Raw genomic sequence first — 18,992 nt, 5'->3', positions numbered from 1 at the left:
CAGCTTAAGATGGTCCCTGTAATGGGGTCACGATTTGTTCTGTGGATTTCGGCCATTAATGAATGCTTACAAGAAGATGGTGGAGAGTTTAGAAACTGTGGAATTAGATACAAGTAGTGGTGAAGAAGAAGAAGAAGAGAAAGAAGAAGAAGGGGAGATGGGAGAAGAAGAGGAAGGAGAAGGTGATATGGAGGAGGAAACGGAGGAAAGCAAGGAAGAAGAAGAAGAAGAAGATATTGATACTGAAAAGGAAGGAGAAGAGGAAGAAGGCGATGGTGATGGTGATGAGGAAGTCGATTCTCATATGGAAGAAAGCGATGTGGAACAACCTCTAGACGACAAAACTCTGTGGGAGCAAATGCAAAAGTTTGGCGACTTTGAAGAGGAAATGCTCGAGAAAGAGAGGGAAGGCGGCAATGAAGAAGAAGAAGACGAGGACGAGGACGGCATCGATATGATGGCTCCTCTCAGTGGTATTCTTGATTTTTCTTTTTAATCTAATCCATTAGAACAAGAAGATAATGAGGAAGAAGAAGAAGAAGAAGAAGAAGAAGAAGATGAGGAGCAAAAGTGATCGTGTTCTCTCCCCTCCATCGTAGATCCCTCAAAAAGCAAATCGCCGAGATGGAATCCACGCTCGTCCAGCCGCGCAGCTGGGAGCTCCAAGGCGAAACCACCGCCTCCTCCCGCAAAGAAAACGAACTCCTCGAAGTCGACCTGGAAGTCGACCGCGTGGGCGTTTCAGCCCCCGTTTCCACGGTTGAGAGCACGCTCTCGCTGGAAGAGCTCATCAAAGTGCTTGTCCGCTTCCCTTCTCACGTAGAAACGAATCCTCGACCAGGCCTTCGACGATCCCGTTCGCAAAGCCGCGCCTCGCGAAACCGCTGCGAAGCCGCTTGCGGAAGTGTCGACGGAGAAGAGCGAGAAAGGCCTGGCGGAGATCTACGAGGACGAGTTCATGAAGCAGATGCACAACGTGGACAAGAAGAAAGACGAGCTGGACGCCAAGAAACGCGAGCTGGACGTGCTGTTCCGTCGCATCTGCGTGGCGCTGGATCGTCTCTGCAACGCTGATTTCACGCCCGCAGCGGCCGTCAAGACGCTCAGCGTGACGAGCTCCGCTCCCGCACTGGCGATGGAGGAGGCGCTGCCGATGAGCGTGAGCAGCGAGTCGCAGAAGGCCCCCGAGGAGATCTACAGCAGCGATGTGCGCGTGCTGAAGGGGAGCAGCGAGAAGGCGAAGGAGGAGAGAGAGCGAGAGAGACGCGTAGGAGAGACGAGAAGAGTGCATGGTAGACGAAGAAGGCGCAGAAGAGAGCGAGGAAGGCGCAGGAGGAGAACGAGCTGCGCGAACGCGCGGCGTACGATGAGAAGGCGAAGCGAATTTTGGAGAATCGCAAGGTTCAGCAGTCGCTGGAGGTAGATTGATTGGGAAGGAGGCGAGGAGTAGGCGAAGAACGTCAAGAAGGGAGTGGTGGTGTCGAAGGGAGACGACTTCAAGTCGACGGCGTTCTTCAGGAAGTTGCAGGAGGAAGCGACGATGGCTGTGGATGACATCAAGTCCAAGATGATCGAAACGAAGAAGAAGGTGGGTGGAGAGTCTGCTAGTTATAAATTATAAATTATAATTGGTTCCGTTCTTTTATATGGGCTGTTTGTTTGAAATGGCATTTGCCCGAATTCTAAACTTCTACATTATGTGTGCATAATTGATCTTTCGTATTTTCCAGTGTAAACAAAGGGAGAAATCATCAAAGAAATCGTAAACGACGAAACAATGCACTGCACTGCCTGTAAAATCAAACCACATTATGTGTCATCTTCGAGAATTAGGCTAGTATTTTTATTCATAGAGAAAATCTCAATCAGAGGAAATACTATGGAAAATGCACAATATACCCTATTCTAAAGCCAACGCCTGTTTTCTCTATGTAAATAATTGGTAGCAACAATAGGGTAAGTGCACTAGTGCAAAATAAAGAAAAAGTGTTATTCGATCATAAATGCAAATCAGTAAACGTCTAAATAGCAATATGCACATTATTAACCACTATCCAGTATAGAGATAATCTAATACCTCTTATGGCAGTTCACAATCATTTCCGAAAACCGCAGATTCCATCCCTTACCATACAGCTATTGATTCTATAATTCCATTGTTTCCATATTCAGCATGAATATAGTTACAATCAAGAAATCGATTCTCTCAACGTTTTTCCGACATTCTATATTACTATTCCAGACGAATATTGCATTAGCAATATTATCCATAATAAATCTTGGATTCTCCTATTACCCATTGCTGATAGCACATAAGAAGCACGAATAGATCTAAGCAATGAGTTATACGAATATGCGAAAAATAAGAATATTATTGATAACTCTATAGATCATCCACGAGGACTATTATACTGCGTACGCCAAGGAAAACCGCCAAACAGTAGAAAAAAAGAAAAACATTGGCAATATGCATGGATTTCCACAGATTGACAAGAACTATCTCTACAAGGATAATAATTAGGTTTTGGGCATAGCAATTGACTTTTGTCCTCTACAATCGTATTTCTTCCCATAGCATAATATAACGGACTGTTAAAGATATCTGTCAATAGTCAGTTTAAACACACACAATCACTGTACATCTTGTGCCTTCATAATTAGTATTTTCCGTTTTTTTCCCTTATATCATCAATCTGATGGAAGATTTAGAAAATATATTTTCCCGAATACGATCTCTAGCCAAGGCAAACACAAAAGTGAAAAAAGGAGAAGAAGTGATTAATTACATTAAAAGCAACTATCATATGATTCAAGAAGAAGCATGCAGAGTGAGGTCTCCTAAGCGAAGGACGTACGGACGTTGTGAAGGGAAGTTGGTAGATGACTTCGTAGCCCTTTGCGACTATCGCTGTGATGCTCAGAATCGAACCGCCGTAAACTTTATAATGTCATCTTTGAAGTTTGCTGGGTATGAGGATGACAAACCAAGATTTCGTCAAAGAATGGAGAATCAAATGAAGAAGTTGAGAAAATTAAATAAGTCGGTGCGTCCATCCAATCGGAACTGTTTTTCGGAATCGAAGAATACTAGTCGAGAACGTCCTCACACTGATTCTGCTTCCAGTCGTCCTGATGAAACCGAACCTACTCCTACCTTCGATTTGTTATCTCCTACAAGTCTTTCGGACATGAAAGTGTTTCAGGAAGATGTTCTAAATGGTCTATCATATATTCCGTATTATGATGATGCGGATGGAGCGGGTGATAATTTTTTGTTTATATTTCCGGAGGATGTGAATAGGTGGCGGAATGCAGGTGTTATGGAAAAGGAATCGAATTGCAGTACTAGCGCGCTAATGAATTTTATTCTGCAAAATAAGGAATCTAGGCAAGTGTTGTTCACAGCAGATGCGTCCTTTAGGGATGAGAGCGAAAGGATTCCCTGTTTCTCTACAGATCCCAATAATAAATCTACTTTTTAAGTTTTCTTTTTAGTGTTCGTGTTTGTTAACATTTTTTATTCCTTATGAGTGATTCGCTCTTTTCCCTAGAAGATGCGTGGATCCAAAGAGCAGAGTACGGAATCGTGTTCGAGAAAGAAGAATTACTACAACTGTGTTCAAGAGTTCAAACACATGCTTTTCCTCCTCATATTTAGGTATCAGATATTCTGAAGACAGAAAATAATGTGCTTCATATTCAAGCACCTTGTACAATATGTGGTGACATTCACGGACAATTTGAAGATTTGATCGAGCTATTCCGTATCAACGGAATGGTTCCACAAAAGAAATATTTATTCCTAGGTGATTATGTCGATCGTGGCCATCAATCTGTACTTTTCTGAGCTATTAGCTACCTATAGTTGGAAGTCGTTGTACTACTCTTTTCACTCAAGATCCGGTATCCAAACGATATCTTTCTGCTACGAGGGAACCATGAAAGTCGTTTTCTATCGTCTTCGTTTGTATCCGCCTTTTTCTTGAGTGTAGATATGGATTTTACCAGCAATGCAAGAGATATTATAGGGATAAGAGTATTTGGAATGCAATGATGTCTGTCTTCGACTGTCTTCCTCTTTGTGCCATTATTAACGATACCGTTTTTGCAGTCCATGCAGGCATTAGTCCTTTCCTTCATTCCATTTCGGATATTGAAGTTCTAGATCGTTTTCAAGAGATTCCTTTGATATCCATTGTTGCACTTTGAAGTGACTTAGTTCTTTTGTGCTTTTGACTTCCTTAATCATACGAAGGATTATACTGCGATCTCATGTGGTCAGATCCAGCGCCTCTTCAAGGCTGGGTTCCTAATTCTCGCGGTGTAAGCTATACTTTTGGACAAGACGAATCCGAGCAATTTCTATACGCCAACAACCTGAAATTGATCGTTCGTGGCCATGAATTAGCTATGGAAGTAAAGGTAATGACTCGATGTGAATGCTAGGGATTCGAGAAAGTTCACAATGGTCGAGTGATTACCGTTTTTTCTGCTCCGAACTACTGCTATTATGTAGAGAATAAGGGAGCGTTTGTAGATGTTGACAGTAATTCGCAGATTACATTGTAAAGTGCTGCCATATCAATATTCTGTATAGATCTCAGTTTGAATGTACTTCTGCTTCTATGTGTCTTGTTTGTTTGAATTTCTCCTCTTATTCTTCTTTCCTGTAATTGTGTGTTATGGCCGCACATTCTCTACTCAATCCTGATCATTGCAATCATCCTTGTTTTCCCATAATATCTCAAATGATCAATTTTCACGCACATGTATCAGAGGTAGTCTTGAATACCATGTTGATTCTCAAACTATGAAATACGGATATATGATTATTATCAAATATAAATGCTGTAATAAAACCTATTATTAAACCATATCTGGGTCTACTCAAACGATATATCTCTTATTCAATTAGGTGGGAAAATATCTAATAAAAGTGATTCAGGAGGTCATTCGACTAGTTCATTGATTTTCTATATTATATATCGATCGATTGATGTCGTATGATTACCTTGAAACGGGTATTTCCTTAAATGGAGTACCTTTAGAGAAGCTAAGTAAAGAGGATATGATTCACTTGGCAGAGATAAAAGAAATTCGTCTTGATTGTGACTTGAACGATCGTAAAAGCATGATTGCCTTAATTGATAATGGTTTTCTACGATTTAAAAACAAGGATATCATAGACGAGTATTATTGAGGTATTTGGTGAATTTTAGCGACTGGCCTCAACCAGTGCCTTTTGAGGAAGAAAATTCAGTAGAAAATGGTGCTAAAGAATCAGAAAAGCAGGATCAATCTGATTCCGATTCGATTTCAGATTTGGCGATAAATGAGATAGAAACTCAGGATAATATGGAAGTGATGGATGATGGGATGTCTGAAGACAAGCAATTGCTTGATTATGAAGGGGATTTGTTGGAAAACTCTTTGGAGGGTTCGGCGAGTAATTTGAGTGAATCTGAAGGAGATATTGTTGATGTACATAATGTAGACGATGTATCCGATTCTTCAGGTCATTTTCTGTTGATTCCTTGATATTTAGATGTGAATAAGTTTTCCATGGATGGAGAAGCATCGAGTGATTCTAATTCTTGTCAAGAAATCGAGAACCTGGATTCAGAACCGCAAATGCATTCTATCTTAACTGAAAGCAAAGAAGAAGAAGGAGAAGAAAGCGATTCAAACGAGGTTATGGATGTCGAAGAGAGTAGCAAGGGTGAAGAAAGCAGTGAAAACGAAGAGGATTCTGCAAGTGAAGAAAATGAAGAGCAGGTCGCAAATAAAGAGAACGAAGCAAGCTCTGGAAGCGAGGAGAGCAGTGAGAGTGAGGCAATCAACGAGACCAATGAGAGTGAAAAGAATTCAGTGAGTGAAGATAATGGAGAGGACAATCCTACATCGGATGGCTCATCTTCTAATTCTAATTCCGATTCTAATTCTAATTCCGATTCTAATTCTAATTCCGATTCTAATTCCGATTCTTCAGGTTGGCACAATAGTGAGCGTTCGAAGCTGATTGCCAAAATGCGAAGAGAGAAGCTTTTAGCTCTCGTTACTGAGCAGCATAAAATCCTTTTCGATCTGTTGCGAAAGCGCGAAGAGGAGAATCTGAACAAGAGCAAGTATCAGTTTAGTGAAGTCAGTCATGATTATTTAATGCCTGAAGTGCACTCGCCTCACCATTATGTCTTTTCGGAAGTGATGTCTTCTCCTTCCCTTGAAAAGCCTTATTTGGCAAAGGATCGTGGGATGGAGATCGAGAGCAATCCAGTGAAAGTGCTTCCTCACTTGACTGAAAAGGGAGAAGTCGAAAGGAAGTCCGGAAAAGAAACGGCGACTCTGTTTTCCTCCTTTTCGGACTTCGTGGGCACCAATGAAGATGTGGCAAAAGATGTTCTGGATGTGACTGGCGTGACGAGTGGAGACAGTACAGAGAACAATGACGATGAAATCTGCCTAAAGGAAAGCGAATGGCACGTCGCGGACTCAAGTGACAGTGCGGTTTTTTCGTTGGGAGACGATCTCACCCATCAACAGAACAGCTCAACCTCTTCCCCCGTTGTGATTTCTTCGGAATCATCGAGCGTGTCTGCCTCTCCTTCGATTTCACTACCGAATGATAAAGAAGAACAAGAACAAGAACAAGAACAAGAACAAGAAGAGAAGGAAGAAAACATAATGGAAGAAGAAGAAGAAGAAGAAAACGTAATGGAAGAAGAAAAGGAAGACACAGAATTGCCTCATTTTGGTTCGGAGAGTACGGAGAACGGAACGGTTCTGAATTCTATTCCACCTATCGATATTACAGATAAAGTGAGTGTGGAGCTGACTCCGGGAGTTGAAGAATTAAGCAAACAGACGAGAATAGAGGAAGAGGAAACTCCTGTGAAGGCTGTGGATACAAAGGAGAATCGAGAAATTGTGGATATCGTAGACACTGAAGAGAGTCAAGAAGGTGAAGCAAGCAAAGAGTCTCTGAAGATTGAGGAAGATGAGGATTCTCGAGTTATCAATGCTACGCCCATCGCAAATTACCCAGAGTCAAACGAAGTTGAAATTATCGATGTTTCGGATTCTTCAGATTCCTCTTCCGCCAATTCTCCTGATAAACAGAAACAGAAACAGGAACAGGAACAGGAACAAGAAAAGGAACAAGAAAAGGAACAAGAAAAGGAACAAGAAAAGGAACAAGAAAAGGAAAAGGAAAATGAGAAAACTATTGTTCAGACATCAAAGGAATCACCTTCTTTAGATGCCGATTCATTCAAAGATTCTACGATTGACTTGTCCGCTATTCCAGAAATCACGTCAATACCCGAACCTCACTCGATAGTTGTTCCAGAGAATGTCATTGTCATAAGTCCAGAGAAGCCCAGTATGTCAAGTGATCCCTTCAAATCGCGTTTTTCTCTTGAGCAGATCGATGCGATTTTGAAACCATTCAGTACAAGCTGCGAAGAGCCATCGAAGTATCAGGCCAAACGGGAAGCAGAGCTCAGAAGACTGCGTCAACTTCCCTCAAAACTGGTTCATCGTTCGTTTGTTTTGTATTGCTTGATTTTGTAGCCACTCCTCCATCCATTCCGGAGCCGTTTATTGCTTACTCCGCTCCACACGCTCGGAAAGAGGACAATCAGAGTAACTCAACATCCTCTGCACCTGCAACGGAAGGAACTACTACTAAAGATTCTGATGCGACGATTCCTTCTACATCTACTTCATCATCGAGATATTCACGTCCATCAACTCAGAATACTGTTCAGTTGACGAAGGATTCAATCAACAAGCAACTCGTCGATTCGATTGTTAAATCGGTGTTGAAGCGACGTCAAGAGCGAGAGAAAGTAATGCAGCTGACAAGAAAGCGAAGCATTTCTGAAGATAAAGAAGATCTCTTTGAGCCTGAAGTAGATGTGAAGGATGGAGCGATTATGGAAGTGTCCAGCTTTGCGATCGATCATCCGTTCTTGGATTTGAATAAGGATAAGGAATGGCTCGAACATTACAAGCAGTCACAGAAGAAAGAGAGTGTACAGACACCGCAGCCAGGCTTTTTTAAATCCATTGCTTCTACGCTTCGATGTGCGATTGACGTATTGAATCCGTTCAAAAGAGTGGAAACTGAAGAACCAAGAGTAAATTCGAATCCATTTGTGTATGTGAATGGAAATAAAGAAGTGAATCCTGCTTATCTCGACTATGTTCATTATCGAAAGCAGCATCCGCTTCCTTTGCCTCCCAAAGAAAAACCATCTGTCATTCAGACTGAAACGCTACCCAGTTTATCTCCAGTTCCTGATGTCAAGCTGTTTCTCCCGGAAAAACATTCTCTGTTCCATAAGAACAGCGTGAGCTCGATCGGAAGCTCAAAGACGTCATCAAAGGAGCAGACAGATTTGAAAGAAAAAGCGAAATCTGGTAGTGAAGAGAATGGCAGAATGCAGAAAGCGGAGAAGAACAATTCCAAAATGTCTGTGGCTGGTAGTGATAAGAGTGCTGTTGAAAGGAAGCAGTCAGATGGAAAAAAGGATTTAGGGAAGGCCATTCCGAATGAACGTCGTAAGGGCTTCTGTTTATTTGATAATGCGTAGATCCTTCTGTGAAACGATTTGGTTTGCTTGACAGAGATGTACGGTGTTTAAAACAAGGGCAGAAAGTACCGAAACGATATAAAGAGGAGGAAGAAGAGAAGAAGAGAAGAAAAATAGGAATCTCCGGAGATCGTCAGAATAGTAGAAGCTCTCAGAAGATATTATCTATAAATATAAGTGATCCAAATGACAAACCTGCAAGCGGAGCAACGTTCAGTTTTGGAACCAAGAATGAATCAAACGACAAACCTGCAAGCGGAACAACGTTCAGTTTTGGAACCAAGAATGATTCAAATGACAAACCTGCAAGCGGAACAACATTCAGTTTTGGAACCAAGAATGAATCGAATGACAAACCTACAAGCGGAACAACGTTCAGCTTTGGAGCGAAGAATGATTCAAATGACAAACCTGCAAGCGGAACAACATTCAGTTTTGGAACCAAGAATGAATCAAACGACAAACCTGCAAGTGGAACAACATTCAGTTTTGGAACCAAGAATGAATCGAATGACAAACCTACAAGCGGAACAACGTTCAGCTTTGGATCGAAGAATGATTCAAATGACAAACCTGCAAGTGGAGCAACATTCAGTTTTGGAACCAAGAATGAATCGAATGACAAACCTGCAAGTGGAGCAACATTTAGTTTTGGAACCAAGAATGAATCGAATGAGAAGCCTACAAGCGGAGCAACATTCAGTTTTGGAACCAAGAATGAATCGAATGAGAAGCCTGCAAGCGGAACAACATTCAGCTTTGGAACCAAGAATGAATCAAATGACAAACCTACAAGCGGAGCAACATTCAGTTTTGGATCGAAGAATGATTCAAATGACAAACCTACAAGCGGAACAACATTTAGTTTTGGAACCAAGAATGAATCAAATGACAAACCTACAAGCGGAACAACGTTCAGTTTTGGAACCAAGAATGAATCGAATGACAAACCTACAAGCGGAACAACGTTCAGCTTTGGATCGAAGAATGATGTGAATGAGAAGCCTGCAAGTGGAGCAACATTCAGTTTTGGAGCGAAGAATGAATCAAATGAGAAGCCTGCAAGCGGAACAACATTCAGTTTTGGAACCAAGAATGATTCAAATGACAAACCTGCAAGCGGAACAACGTTCAGCTTTGGATCGAAGAATGAATCGAATGAGAAGCCTGCAAGCGGAACAACATTCAGCTTTGGAACCAAGAATGATTCAAATGACAAACCTACAAGCGGAGCAACGTTCAGCTTTGGATCGAAGAATGAATCGAATGAGAAGCCTGCAAGCGGAACAACGTTCAGTTTTGGATCGAAGAATGAATCGAATGAGAAGCCTGCAAGCGGAACAACATTCAGTTTTGGATCGAAGAATAAATCAAATGAGAAGCCTGCAAGCGGAACAACATTTAGTTTTGGAACCAAGAATGATTCAAATGACAAACCTACAAGCGGAGCAACGTTTAGTTTTGGAACCAAGAATGAATCAAACGACAAACCTGCAAGCGGAACAACATTCAGTTTTGGAACCAAGAATGAATCGAATGACAAACCTGCAAGTGGAACAACGTTCAGTTTTGGATCGAAGAATAAATCAAATGAGAAGCCTGCAAGCGGAACAACGTTCAGTTTTGGATCGAAGAATGAATCAAATGACAAACCTACAAGCGGAACAACATTCAGTTTTGGAACCAAGAATGAATCGAATGACAAACCTGCAAGCGGAGCAACGTTCAGTTTTGGAACCAAGAATGAATCGAATGACAAACCTACAAGTGGAGCAACATTCAGTTTTGGAACCAATAACAATAGTGTATATAATAATGGGAATAATTTGGGCTGGGCTTCTAACTCAAAGAAGATGAACCAAATGAACCAGATGAATCAGATGAATCCAATGAGCCCAATGAATCCAATGAGTCCAATGAACCAAATGAACTCAATGAACCAAATGAACCAAATGAGTCCAATGAACCAAATGAACCAAATGAATTCGATGAACGCAATGAACTCTGGTTTCAATTCATTTAGAAATGCACAACAACCATCGAATTTTTCTTCGCCTAATCAGTTCCAGAACCAAAACTTCTCCATTAATTCGTCCAATATCCCTTTCAACTCTCCAATGTCGCAGCCACATTCCAATATAGCAAACTCTTTTCAACCTCCTTCTCATCGTAGATGTAAGTATTAATGTATTCTATGTTACCTATAGTTGGAAGAATCAGAAGACCTCAATAATAGACAATTTTTAGCTTTGTTTCTTAACAAACACACTATTCCAATTCGGCTACTCTTTTCTTGTCTTTCACTTCTGAAACAGATTTCACTTCGGTTGTGGGGACTGAAGGAAGAGCAGCTGCTCCCTCCTTGTCCTCCTCTGCGATGAGATCGTCGACTTCCTTCAAATATTCGTCCAAATCGTCAGGTTCGTCTGGCTCAATGGCTGCATCGATTTCTCCAAGATATGCATCCAGAGCATCGATACGATCACGAAGCTCTTCAGGATTCATGGAAGAGATTTTCTAAAATAAAGATATCAGAAGACTAGCTACATCGGTAATTACTGTAAGCGCTTCAGAGACTTTCTCCATGGTCGCAAAGAAAGAATTGCACATATCAGCTTCTGTGACATCATGAATCTATGGAATAGCAATATCCCAAAATCAAAAACGCGGTCATATACGGACTGAATTGACTTAGTCAACTTACTTGTTGATTCTTTAAGGGATCTTTAAAATTATACTAGAAATAACATATATACTTTTCCATGAGAAGGTAGCTTTTGCATTCCTCAGTCCTTCCCTGCTTTCTTGCCTCAATTGCCTTTTGATGAAAAATTACTTTCTTTTCTTCGTTCTACAGTGTCATTCGATAAAGTTGTCAAACTGTTTCTAGTCTTTCCCTGCAAACACGAATGAGACGTTTTAAGCCTGCTGTTGCTTTCGCAAAATCATTGAATGTCGGACCGTTCGTTCTTCCAACAACCTCTTTTGCTGTACTTACGTTTTTCTCCATTTGTTCAAGTCGTGAATTATATAACTCAGAAAACTCTTGCAATTCCCTCTTTTCTTCATTTGAGAGAGAACTAGCCTTTTTCTTCACAAGCTCTTCAACATGTTCAACAGCTTCATTCATATTCAGCTACTCCTAAAATACAGACAGCTACAATATACCTCTTCGGATTGTACGGCACCCATGTTCCCAGTAAAACTAAAAATGTAACAAATGTGTAACAACAAAGACTCAAAATAAATATATGGACCACATTTGTAATAAATTGCACAAGCTTTGTCGGAACCCACAACACTCTCTTGGTAATTCGAGATACGCGAGTCATGAGAATATACAAAACTACAACGAGCAGAGTGATTATTGAAATCAAAAGCACCCTTCTTTCGAAGACCTCTCGCTTCTACCCATGAACATGTCTCGATTGAGCTACTCCCATTTTGTTCGTAATTCGCAACGACTGCTTCATTGATTCTGAAAACTGGTTGAGTATTGAATTTGTTTTCTTTCATTTACAAACACTACAACTCGTACTTCCATTGTATCATCGTCTTCGCTGAGGATCGTTCCTCCGTGATACAACGAATCCACATCTTCTCGAACGATTCGAAGAGTATTCTGAAGAGATTGAGTGATTTCTTTGGATTGTCTGTGCTGACAGAGTCAATAACATAGCTACTCTTTGGGTGTCGCTTTTTTACCGCGATTTCGTAATTCTTGTGACTTCTGAAGAAGCTGCAAACGCTCATTTTGGATCCTTCGATTTTGGATACGTTTTGATAGTTCGGCCCACACAATGCGAGTCTATTCTTACACGTTCCATCAGAAAAATACACGAGAGCGTAGCTTTCGCAGGTCTTGCTGATATTGCTCCACCTCGGGCAACTCCATCTCATAAAACTGAAAGTCATTAAAGATAGCGAGTCAAATACCTCCACACACAAATCAATAGTCTCTTCCATTTGTTTTTCAAGTTCTACAATATCGCTGTGTAACTGCTCTATCTAGAGAATCGAAACCAATGAAAGGAGTACTTCTTTGGGTGATTGCAGCTCATCCCCATTTTTCAGTAATTTCTCTAGCTTTTCGACCTTCTCCGTAATGAGATGGCGAAGATTTGGTATTTGCTCCAATGAATCCATAAAGACCAAACGTAATGTAAAAAACAAACATCAATACCCGTAAACGGCCAAAAAAATGTAAAGTTTTTTTAGAGTAGTTAACAGAAACAAAATTGGAGATTTTGAACAACGACCAACATTCAACCCAACTCCGAAAATCTGTAAATGACATCAGACGCCTCTGCTCCGATCCAGGAAATATCTGGACACTCACTGAACGTTATGGCTCCATCCTCACATTCCATGCCATCTTCTAGATTCGCTATTGGTTCCCTTTCAATAATTTCGAGTTGATTTTGATGATTATTATTTTCTTTGATTTCGTTATTATTATTATTATTATTATAATTATTATTTTCGTCTTCTTTGTCCAGGATTAAGCTTTGTGCACAACAAGAAGCAGTCGAATCCATTTCCATCTGCCCCGCAATCGAATTATTCGGCTGGTTTTGACTGGTTTCTTCCTCGTTTTCTGCCCTGCAGCTCTGGCTCTGTTCCTTCTCCTGCTCTTTGCGATCTGTAGTTCCAGGGGGTGGAGATGGATAGCATCTACATCGCATTTCAGACAGACTTCTACCCCAAATGACCCATCGAAATGATGCTGGGACGTAAGTATTTGCACGACTTCTTTTTTCGCTGGGTTGGCAATGGCTGCGGTATATCTGGAAGCTCATTGTGCTCTTTCAGCACATTTCTCCACTTGGGAAGTGGGTTGGATGGAATCAAAATATCTGGAATCACTCCATGTGCTTCTTTGAGAGAACGAACGATTTGTGGATAGTTCTTTACATCAAATGGATTTTGCTGAATTGGGTAGTCATTAGATTTATCAAAACACTCTATATGGACGACTTTTTGAGCAGCTTTGGCTCTACATATAACGAATGCACAAAATCAATGACTCAGGAGATTCTTTGTTAAGTAGAATGAAAACAAGTCGCTTCAATGTGCAGTTGACAATCTCCTCATAGGACATGCCTTCTGAACTCTTATTAGGAAATAGTGTAGAATATAGTGAACGAAGCTGAGTGACTGGCATAGCATATACATCTACCCCATCAACACAAATGGTGTGCTGAGAGGCATATTCCGTGAATTTATCAAAGTCAACGGCCCTTTCCTCATCCATTTAAAACAAACGCAAGTAAAAATACAAAATAAAACTACTGTGTTACATTGCGAGCTTCGAGATATTGGCGAACTGCCTTGTAAGGATCTTCCTTCACATGCTCATTGGAAAGAACGGACTACAATGAACACTCACCCCAAACCAAACCTGAAAACGCTGCATTTCGTTCAATAACATTCTGTTTCGTTTCTGCTGCGATTTCGGAGCCCCCTTCGGCTGGTTCTAGATCCAATTCACACCTTACCACAAACCTGCTTTTTCTCCACTGGCTCCTTAATTATATCCTTTAGAGCTTGATTGTCTGGCTGCTCACTGCTCAACTGCTCCATGACTTTTCTGCATGGTATAAAACGACCCCAAATATACTCCATCCGCTTCTGATTGTCCTTGCCCTTCAGAAGAGACAACACGGCGAGACTTTTCTTGGCGATAACATGCGTTTTGTTAATAAGACGCTTTCGTTGCCCACTACCCAATCAAATAGCGAATAGAAACCAATACCGACTCAATTTTGCCGGGTTCAGCGGCGTAGGCTCCGTTTTGGAGATGGGTACTTTTTTTACTACTCTTAACGCTCCTCCTCTCCAACTACTCTTTGCTGACTTTTCTCGAAGCTGTTTCCGAACCATCGGTCCCTTCAAACAATATATATGACTTGCGTCACAATTCCTTTAGTTTTTCCACTCCACGAACTTGACCCCCGCATATCAAATCGTCACGCAGCAAAGCACTCTCTACCTCCACGCCCACTCCCCCAAACGCTTCTCCAACAAACAGTCCACGGCAAAACCACAGCAAGCTCTGCAGGCTTGATCGCATTGAGCTTCCAGTTATAGAAATAATAGTGCAGCGTGCCGTCTCCGCGAGCGAACTTCAGATCCTCGAAGACCTCTCCATTGCGCATCACCTCCAACGCATTGAACACATCGCCGCCCTCCTTCTGCGCGGCAATGATCATATTCTGCATCAACTCCTGCATGCTCATCGACGTGTTCGCGTAGTAATAGCAGTACGTCGCCGTGAACGCGTCGTACTTCCGATTCCCGATCACCGACGACTGGATGTGGAAGAACGAGAAGAAATCCGTCACCTCTCCGCTCTTCTCGTCCACGCGCACGTAGCTCCCCACCACATTCTCGCGGGGGAGGAAGAAATGCGCCGCTTCCGCTTCCGAGAACTCCTGGTGCACCGCGAACCTACAGAAAAAGCCTCGATTTCGGGAGTACTGCTGGAGGTACGAGGAGAGAAGCTTCACAACCGCGGGGATGTCCGCGTTGGTGAGGGGGCGGATGCCCGGAACGGTGAAGGCCTAGATGGGAGCGAAACCGCGGGGATACCGTGGGAACCTTGAGAAACTTGATGTAGCTGGCGAGAGTGATGCGGCGAGGCGGAGCAGCGAAGCCGATGTCGATGAGCTTCTTAATGTTGAGGGCTCGGTGGAAGTAAGTGGCTTCCGTGATGGGCGTGGGGATCTTGATTCCCGCGGTGTAGATGGCTTGCCAGCCGTCGTGGCGATTGACGCGACGCGTGACTTCGCGGATGAGAACGGGCGCCAGGCGCTTGCTTCGGATTTTCTTGTGAACGCAGAGGAAATTGACCTGCGTGTGAACGGACAAAAGGGAGATGCTACATCCACCATTCTTACGGACTTGCCGCGGATGCTCACTGTCTGGGGCGTGGCAGTGATGAAACCATACAGATGGCCATTGTTCGTACCGCGTACACCAATATGATAATCCTTGATGTAGCCAGGAGGCGTTAAAGCCCTGTAGAGTAGCCAATTATTCGTAGATAATACCATCTCAGTACATCAATGCTGTAGGCAAAACGGAACTGAGCATCATCGTCCTCAACGTAGTTCTCAAGAAGCAATGTGTACACGTCCTTAGCCTACGATATGGTCCACACACAGGAAAAGCTTACATCCTTTTCGTTGAAGAGATCGATATCAACCCAAGAAAAACCGGTAGGAAGACGCAAGGGCTTGTCCGAAATTTCATCCGGCGTCTTGATGCGGTCAATCGGACCTTCGTTGCCAATAGCGACTACGATCGGCATATAAGTCCAAATCGCTACCTTCTTGAGGAACTGGCTGCGTACTCCAGAACTTGTGACTAACCTCCTTGACTGGTAAGCTCATGAAACTCTTTTTTATAAGAACAAACACAGAGCAACAAAACATGGTACATTTATTCCACACCTCCAATGGTCGAATACTTGGAAATGGACTTACTTCCTTCAGACATGGCATGCTTAGCCAATTCTCCCGGAAGCAGGAGACGAACAGCGGTTTGAATCTCAGCTCCAGTCAGAGTAGCTTTGTTGTTGTAACGAGCAAGATTGATGGCTTCGTCCGAAAGACGCTCAAAGATATCGTTCACAAAGGAGTTCATAATAGCCATAGCACGCTTGCTGATACCCACATCGGGATGAACCTGCTTCAGCACACGGTAGATGTAAGAGGAGTACGTCTCCAGTCTTCTGCGCTTGCGGTGAGAAAAGTCTCCCTTCGATTTCGCTCCCTTCGCACTTTTGCTTGGTGTCTTAGCCATTCTACGAAACATGAGAAATCCGTCATTTTGAATCACTCAAACACAAAACCCTACACTTCAACACAAGATTGAAAATAAAATTGAATCCGGAAAGAAAGATAGGGAAAAGAAGGATTGGACAGACAATAATCCGCAATCTTTTGAATAACCAATCAAATGGATGCATGCGAAATACATTTTTCACACTTATTACTATTTTTCTCGAGGGAAAAAAAGATTGTAAACCATGTCTGGAAAAGGAAAGGGTAAAGGAGGAAGAGGAAATGTGGACGGAAAGACGATGAGTCGTTCTGCTCGTGCTGGAATCACGTTCCCCGTGGGTCGTATGGCTCGTTACATGAGAGACATGAGAGTGGCTGATCGTATCGGTGCGGGAGCTCCTGTGTACTTGGCTGCTGTGATTGAGTACTTGACGGCCGAAATTCTGGAGTTGGCTGGAAACGCTGCGCAGGATAGCAAGAAGAACCGTGTGGTTCCCCGCCACATTCAGTTGGCCGTGCGCAACGATGAAGAGTTGAATGCGTTGTTCGGTAACGTGACGATTGCCTCCGGAGGTGTGATTCCGTTCGTGCACTCGGAGCTGCTTCCCGACAAGAAGGAGGACGAGGAGGACGATAGTGAGGAGAAGGAAGACAAGGAGGACGTGGAGCCTTCTCAGGCTTATTAAACCGGAATTTCTTAATTCCAGAGTGTTTGTTGCAATCAGTTGAAGGGATGAATAGTGTACTCTCACTTTGAAGTAATGGAGAGAATACGCTTCGGACGTGGCTCACTCAAACACTCATAAAAAGACGCAAACTACGCACTCCAGATTTTCACCAACCGATCCTTGCCTCCGGAAGCCACTTTCGTTCCAAACGGACTCCAATCAATCGCATACACTTCGTCCAGATGTCCCGAGAGCGTGTACAGCGCCTTCTTCCCCAGCGGCTTCCAGATCTTCACGGTGGAATCCCTCGACGCCGACGCAATAAACCGCGAATCCGGCGACCACGCGATCTGATACACCGCTCCCACATGTCCATGCAGCGTGTTGAGCAGCTTCCCCGTGGCCCCATCCCACACCTTCACCTTTTTATCGAAGGAAGCCGACGCGATGAACCGGCCATCCGGCGAGAACGCCATCTGATTCACCAGCTGCTGGTGGCCCGTCAGCCGCGCCACCGGCTGCTTCGAGCTCGCCGGCTCCCACAGAAACAGCGTGAAGTCGTCCGAGCACGAGCACAGCCGCTCGGGGCCGTTCTTCCTGGCCTCTTCGTAGCGCTCCTTCGCCGCTTGGAACATCGCTTCCTCCGTCGCGAACTCGCGCGTCTCCCAGCCGAACCCGCCGCTCCGCAGCACCGCGTCCGTGCTCAGCGCCAGCGCGTTCACGCGGTGCGCGTGCCCCACCAGCGTCCGCACCAGCTTCGCCGCCTCGCCTTCGAGCGCCCAGACGCGCACCGTTCGGTCGCGCGACGCCGTGTAGAGCAGCCCTTCGCCGCCCCATTTGCAGCACTCGATCGAGTCCGAGTGCCCCGCGATCACCGCTTCGCGACGCCGCGTCCGCACGTTCCACACCGCCACCGTGCCGTCGCGCGACGAGGACGCCAGCCGCTCGCACTTGGCGTTGCGGTGCAGCGGCTCCCAGCTCAGACTGGTGACCCACTGGCGATGCCCGCTCAAACGACAGACCATTTCGCCGGTTCCCGCGCGCCACACGATCACCTCCCCGCTCTTATCGCCGCTCGCGTAGAGCTTGCCGTTCGGAGACCAGGCGGTGCAGAGGACGTGGTTTCTAGGCTTAGAAAACGCTCGAGAGAGTACCGGTGACCCATGCAAGTCTTGATGGGGGTGCAGGTGTTCACATCCCAGAAACGAACCGTCATATCGCCACCTCCCGTGCCGAGAACTAACCCGTCGGGACTGAAGGACACGTGCAAAATCGCCTCTGTGTGGCCAGGAATACTATCTGTACAACGCGTCACGGGATTCACACGGTAGACAGACAGAGGTCTGTATTCAATTGTTACCACCCCTTCCGTCGTCTTGCCCTACAAATTACACCAACAAACTAGAAAGACCAGTTCACGCAAGCTTTCATTTACAGAACTCGATATTTCAGATTTATCTATGTAAAAGGCGAATGGAACCGTCTCTTCGGACTCAAGGAGTTCATTTAGTAACTCCTCCAACTGAGAAGGTGTAGAGTTACTTGGGATATCGATCTGAGGACCCTTACGCTCTCCCTACATCAAAGTAACACTCTTTGTAGTACATCAGCCGTTTGGAACTGCACGATTACAGACACCACAGCCTTTGCCTTTTCTTCTTCTTCCTGGAGTTTTCTCTTCTTCTCAGCGTAGGAGCTCATTCTCAAACTTTTCTTTGTCGTCCTATTTCTTCATTTTCTTATTCCAGACAGAATAGAAATGCGAAATAGAGAAAAGGAAAGACAGAATTCTTTCTCAGAATCTCGTTTTTGAAAAAAGAATCCTTTCGCCAGTATTACTCACAATTATAGTATGGAAAACTATTTTCCTCTTCATCCTGTAATTCATGATTTTGAATCTCTTGGAGAAATAGGATTATCTTTGAAGGAACATAATAGCCATA

General features: G+C 43.7%; 7 protein-coding genes; 3 read left to right on the top strand and 4 right to left on the bottom strand.

Annotated features, from left to right (window-relative positions):
- The window catches only part of GSBLH_T00003488001 (uncharacterized protein), a 922-nt gene extending 469 nt beyond the window's left edge, over window positions 1-453 (top strand). Inside the window, exon 3 of the mRNA XM_013042249.1 lies at window positions 1-453. This exon is cut by the window's left edge and continues 239 nt beyond it. Within this exon, the coding sequence (XP_012897703.1) occupies window positions 1-117 (117 nt within the window). The 3' untranslated portion in view covers window positions 118-453.
- A 3,322-nt stretch (window positions 454-3,775) lies between these two features.
- GSBLH_T00003487001 (uncharacterized protein) lies at window positions 3,776-4,569 on the top strand (the record flags this gene model as incomplete). The annotated part of the gene is made up of 5 exons (XM_013042248.1): window positions 3,776-3,835; window positions 3,866-3,963; window positions 3,993-4,168; window positions 4,256-4,416; window positions 4,447-4,569. The coding sequence occupies 5 exons, from the start codon at window positions 3,776-3,778 to the stop codon at window positions 4,567-4,569; spliced, it is 618 nt and encodes a 205-aa protein (XP_012897702.1).
- A 6,293-nt stretch (window positions 4,570-10,862) lies between these two features.
- GSBLH_T00003486001 (uncharacterized protein) lies at window positions 10,863-12,110 on the bottom strand (the record flags this gene model as incomplete). The annotated part of the gene is made up of 6 exons (XM_013042247.1): window positions 10,863-11,111; window positions 11,142-11,228; window positions 11,261-11,318; window positions 11,351-11,445; window positions 11,476-11,730; window positions 11,763-12,110. The coding sequence occupies 6 exons, from the start codon at window positions 12,108-12,110 to the stop codon at window positions 10,863-10,865; spliced, it is 1,092 nt and encodes a 363-aa protein (XP_012897701.1).
- A 2,453-nt stretch (window positions 12,111-14,563) lies between these two features.
- On the bottom strand, window positions 14,564-15,988 carry GSBLH_T00003485001 (uncharacterized protein; the record flags this gene model as incomplete). Its single annotated transcript, XM_013042246.1, has 7 exons — window positions 14,564-15,044; window positions 15,075-15,157; window positions 15,186-15,446; window positions 15,479-15,614; window positions 15,647-15,738; window positions 15,772-15,893; window positions 15,925-15,988. The coding sequence occupies 7 exons, from the start codon at window positions 15,986-15,988 to the stop codon at window positions 14,564-14,566; spliced, it is 1,239 nt and encodes a 412-aa protein (XP_012897700.1).
- A 30-nt stretch (window positions 15,989-16,018) lies between these two features.
- GSBLH_T00003484001 (uncharacterized protein) lies at window positions 16,019-16,412 on the bottom strand (the record flags this gene model as incomplete). XM_013042245.1 has 1 exon in its annotated part: window positions 16,019-16,412. The coding sequence occupies one exon, from the start codon at window positions 16,410-16,412 to the stop codon at window positions 16,038-16,040; it is 375 nt and encodes a 124-aa protein (XP_012897699.1). The 3' UTR covers window positions 16,019-16,037.
- Window positions 16,413-16,626: 214 nt separating this feature from the next.
- GSBLH_T00003483001 (Histone H2A) lies at window positions 16,627-17,087 on the top strand (the record flags this gene model as incomplete). XM_013042244.1 has 1 exon in its annotated part: window positions 16,627-17,087. The coding sequence occupies one exon, from the start codon at window positions 16,627-16,629 to the stop codon at window positions 17,065-17,067; it is 441 nt and encodes a 146-aa protein (XP_012897698.1). The 3' UTR covers window positions 17,068-17,087.
- Window positions 17,088-17,198: 111 nt separating this feature from the next.
- Window positions 17,199-18,750, bottom strand: GSBLH_T00003482001 (uncharacterized protein; the record flags this gene model as incomplete). Its single annotated transcript, XM_013042243.1, has 4 exons — window positions 17,199-18,174; window positions 18,204-18,430; window positions 18,461-18,613; window positions 18,643-18,750. The coding sequence occupies 4 exons, from the start codon at window positions 18,748-18,750 to the stop codon at window positions 17,199-17,201; spliced, it is 1,464 nt and encodes a 487-aa protein (XP_012897697.1).
- Window positions 18,751-18,992: the final 242 nt, after the last annotated feature.

Source organism: Blastocystis hominis (assembly GCF_000151665.1).
Source record: "Blastocystis hominis, Singapore isolate B (sub-type 7) whole genome shotgun sequence assembly, scaffold_3".
Lineage (NCBI taxonomy): Eukaryota > Bigyra > Opalinata > Blastocystidae > Blastocystis > Blastocystis hominis.
Note: the sequence above shows the minus strand (reverse complement) of the source record. Positions and strands in the feature narration are given on the sequence as shown.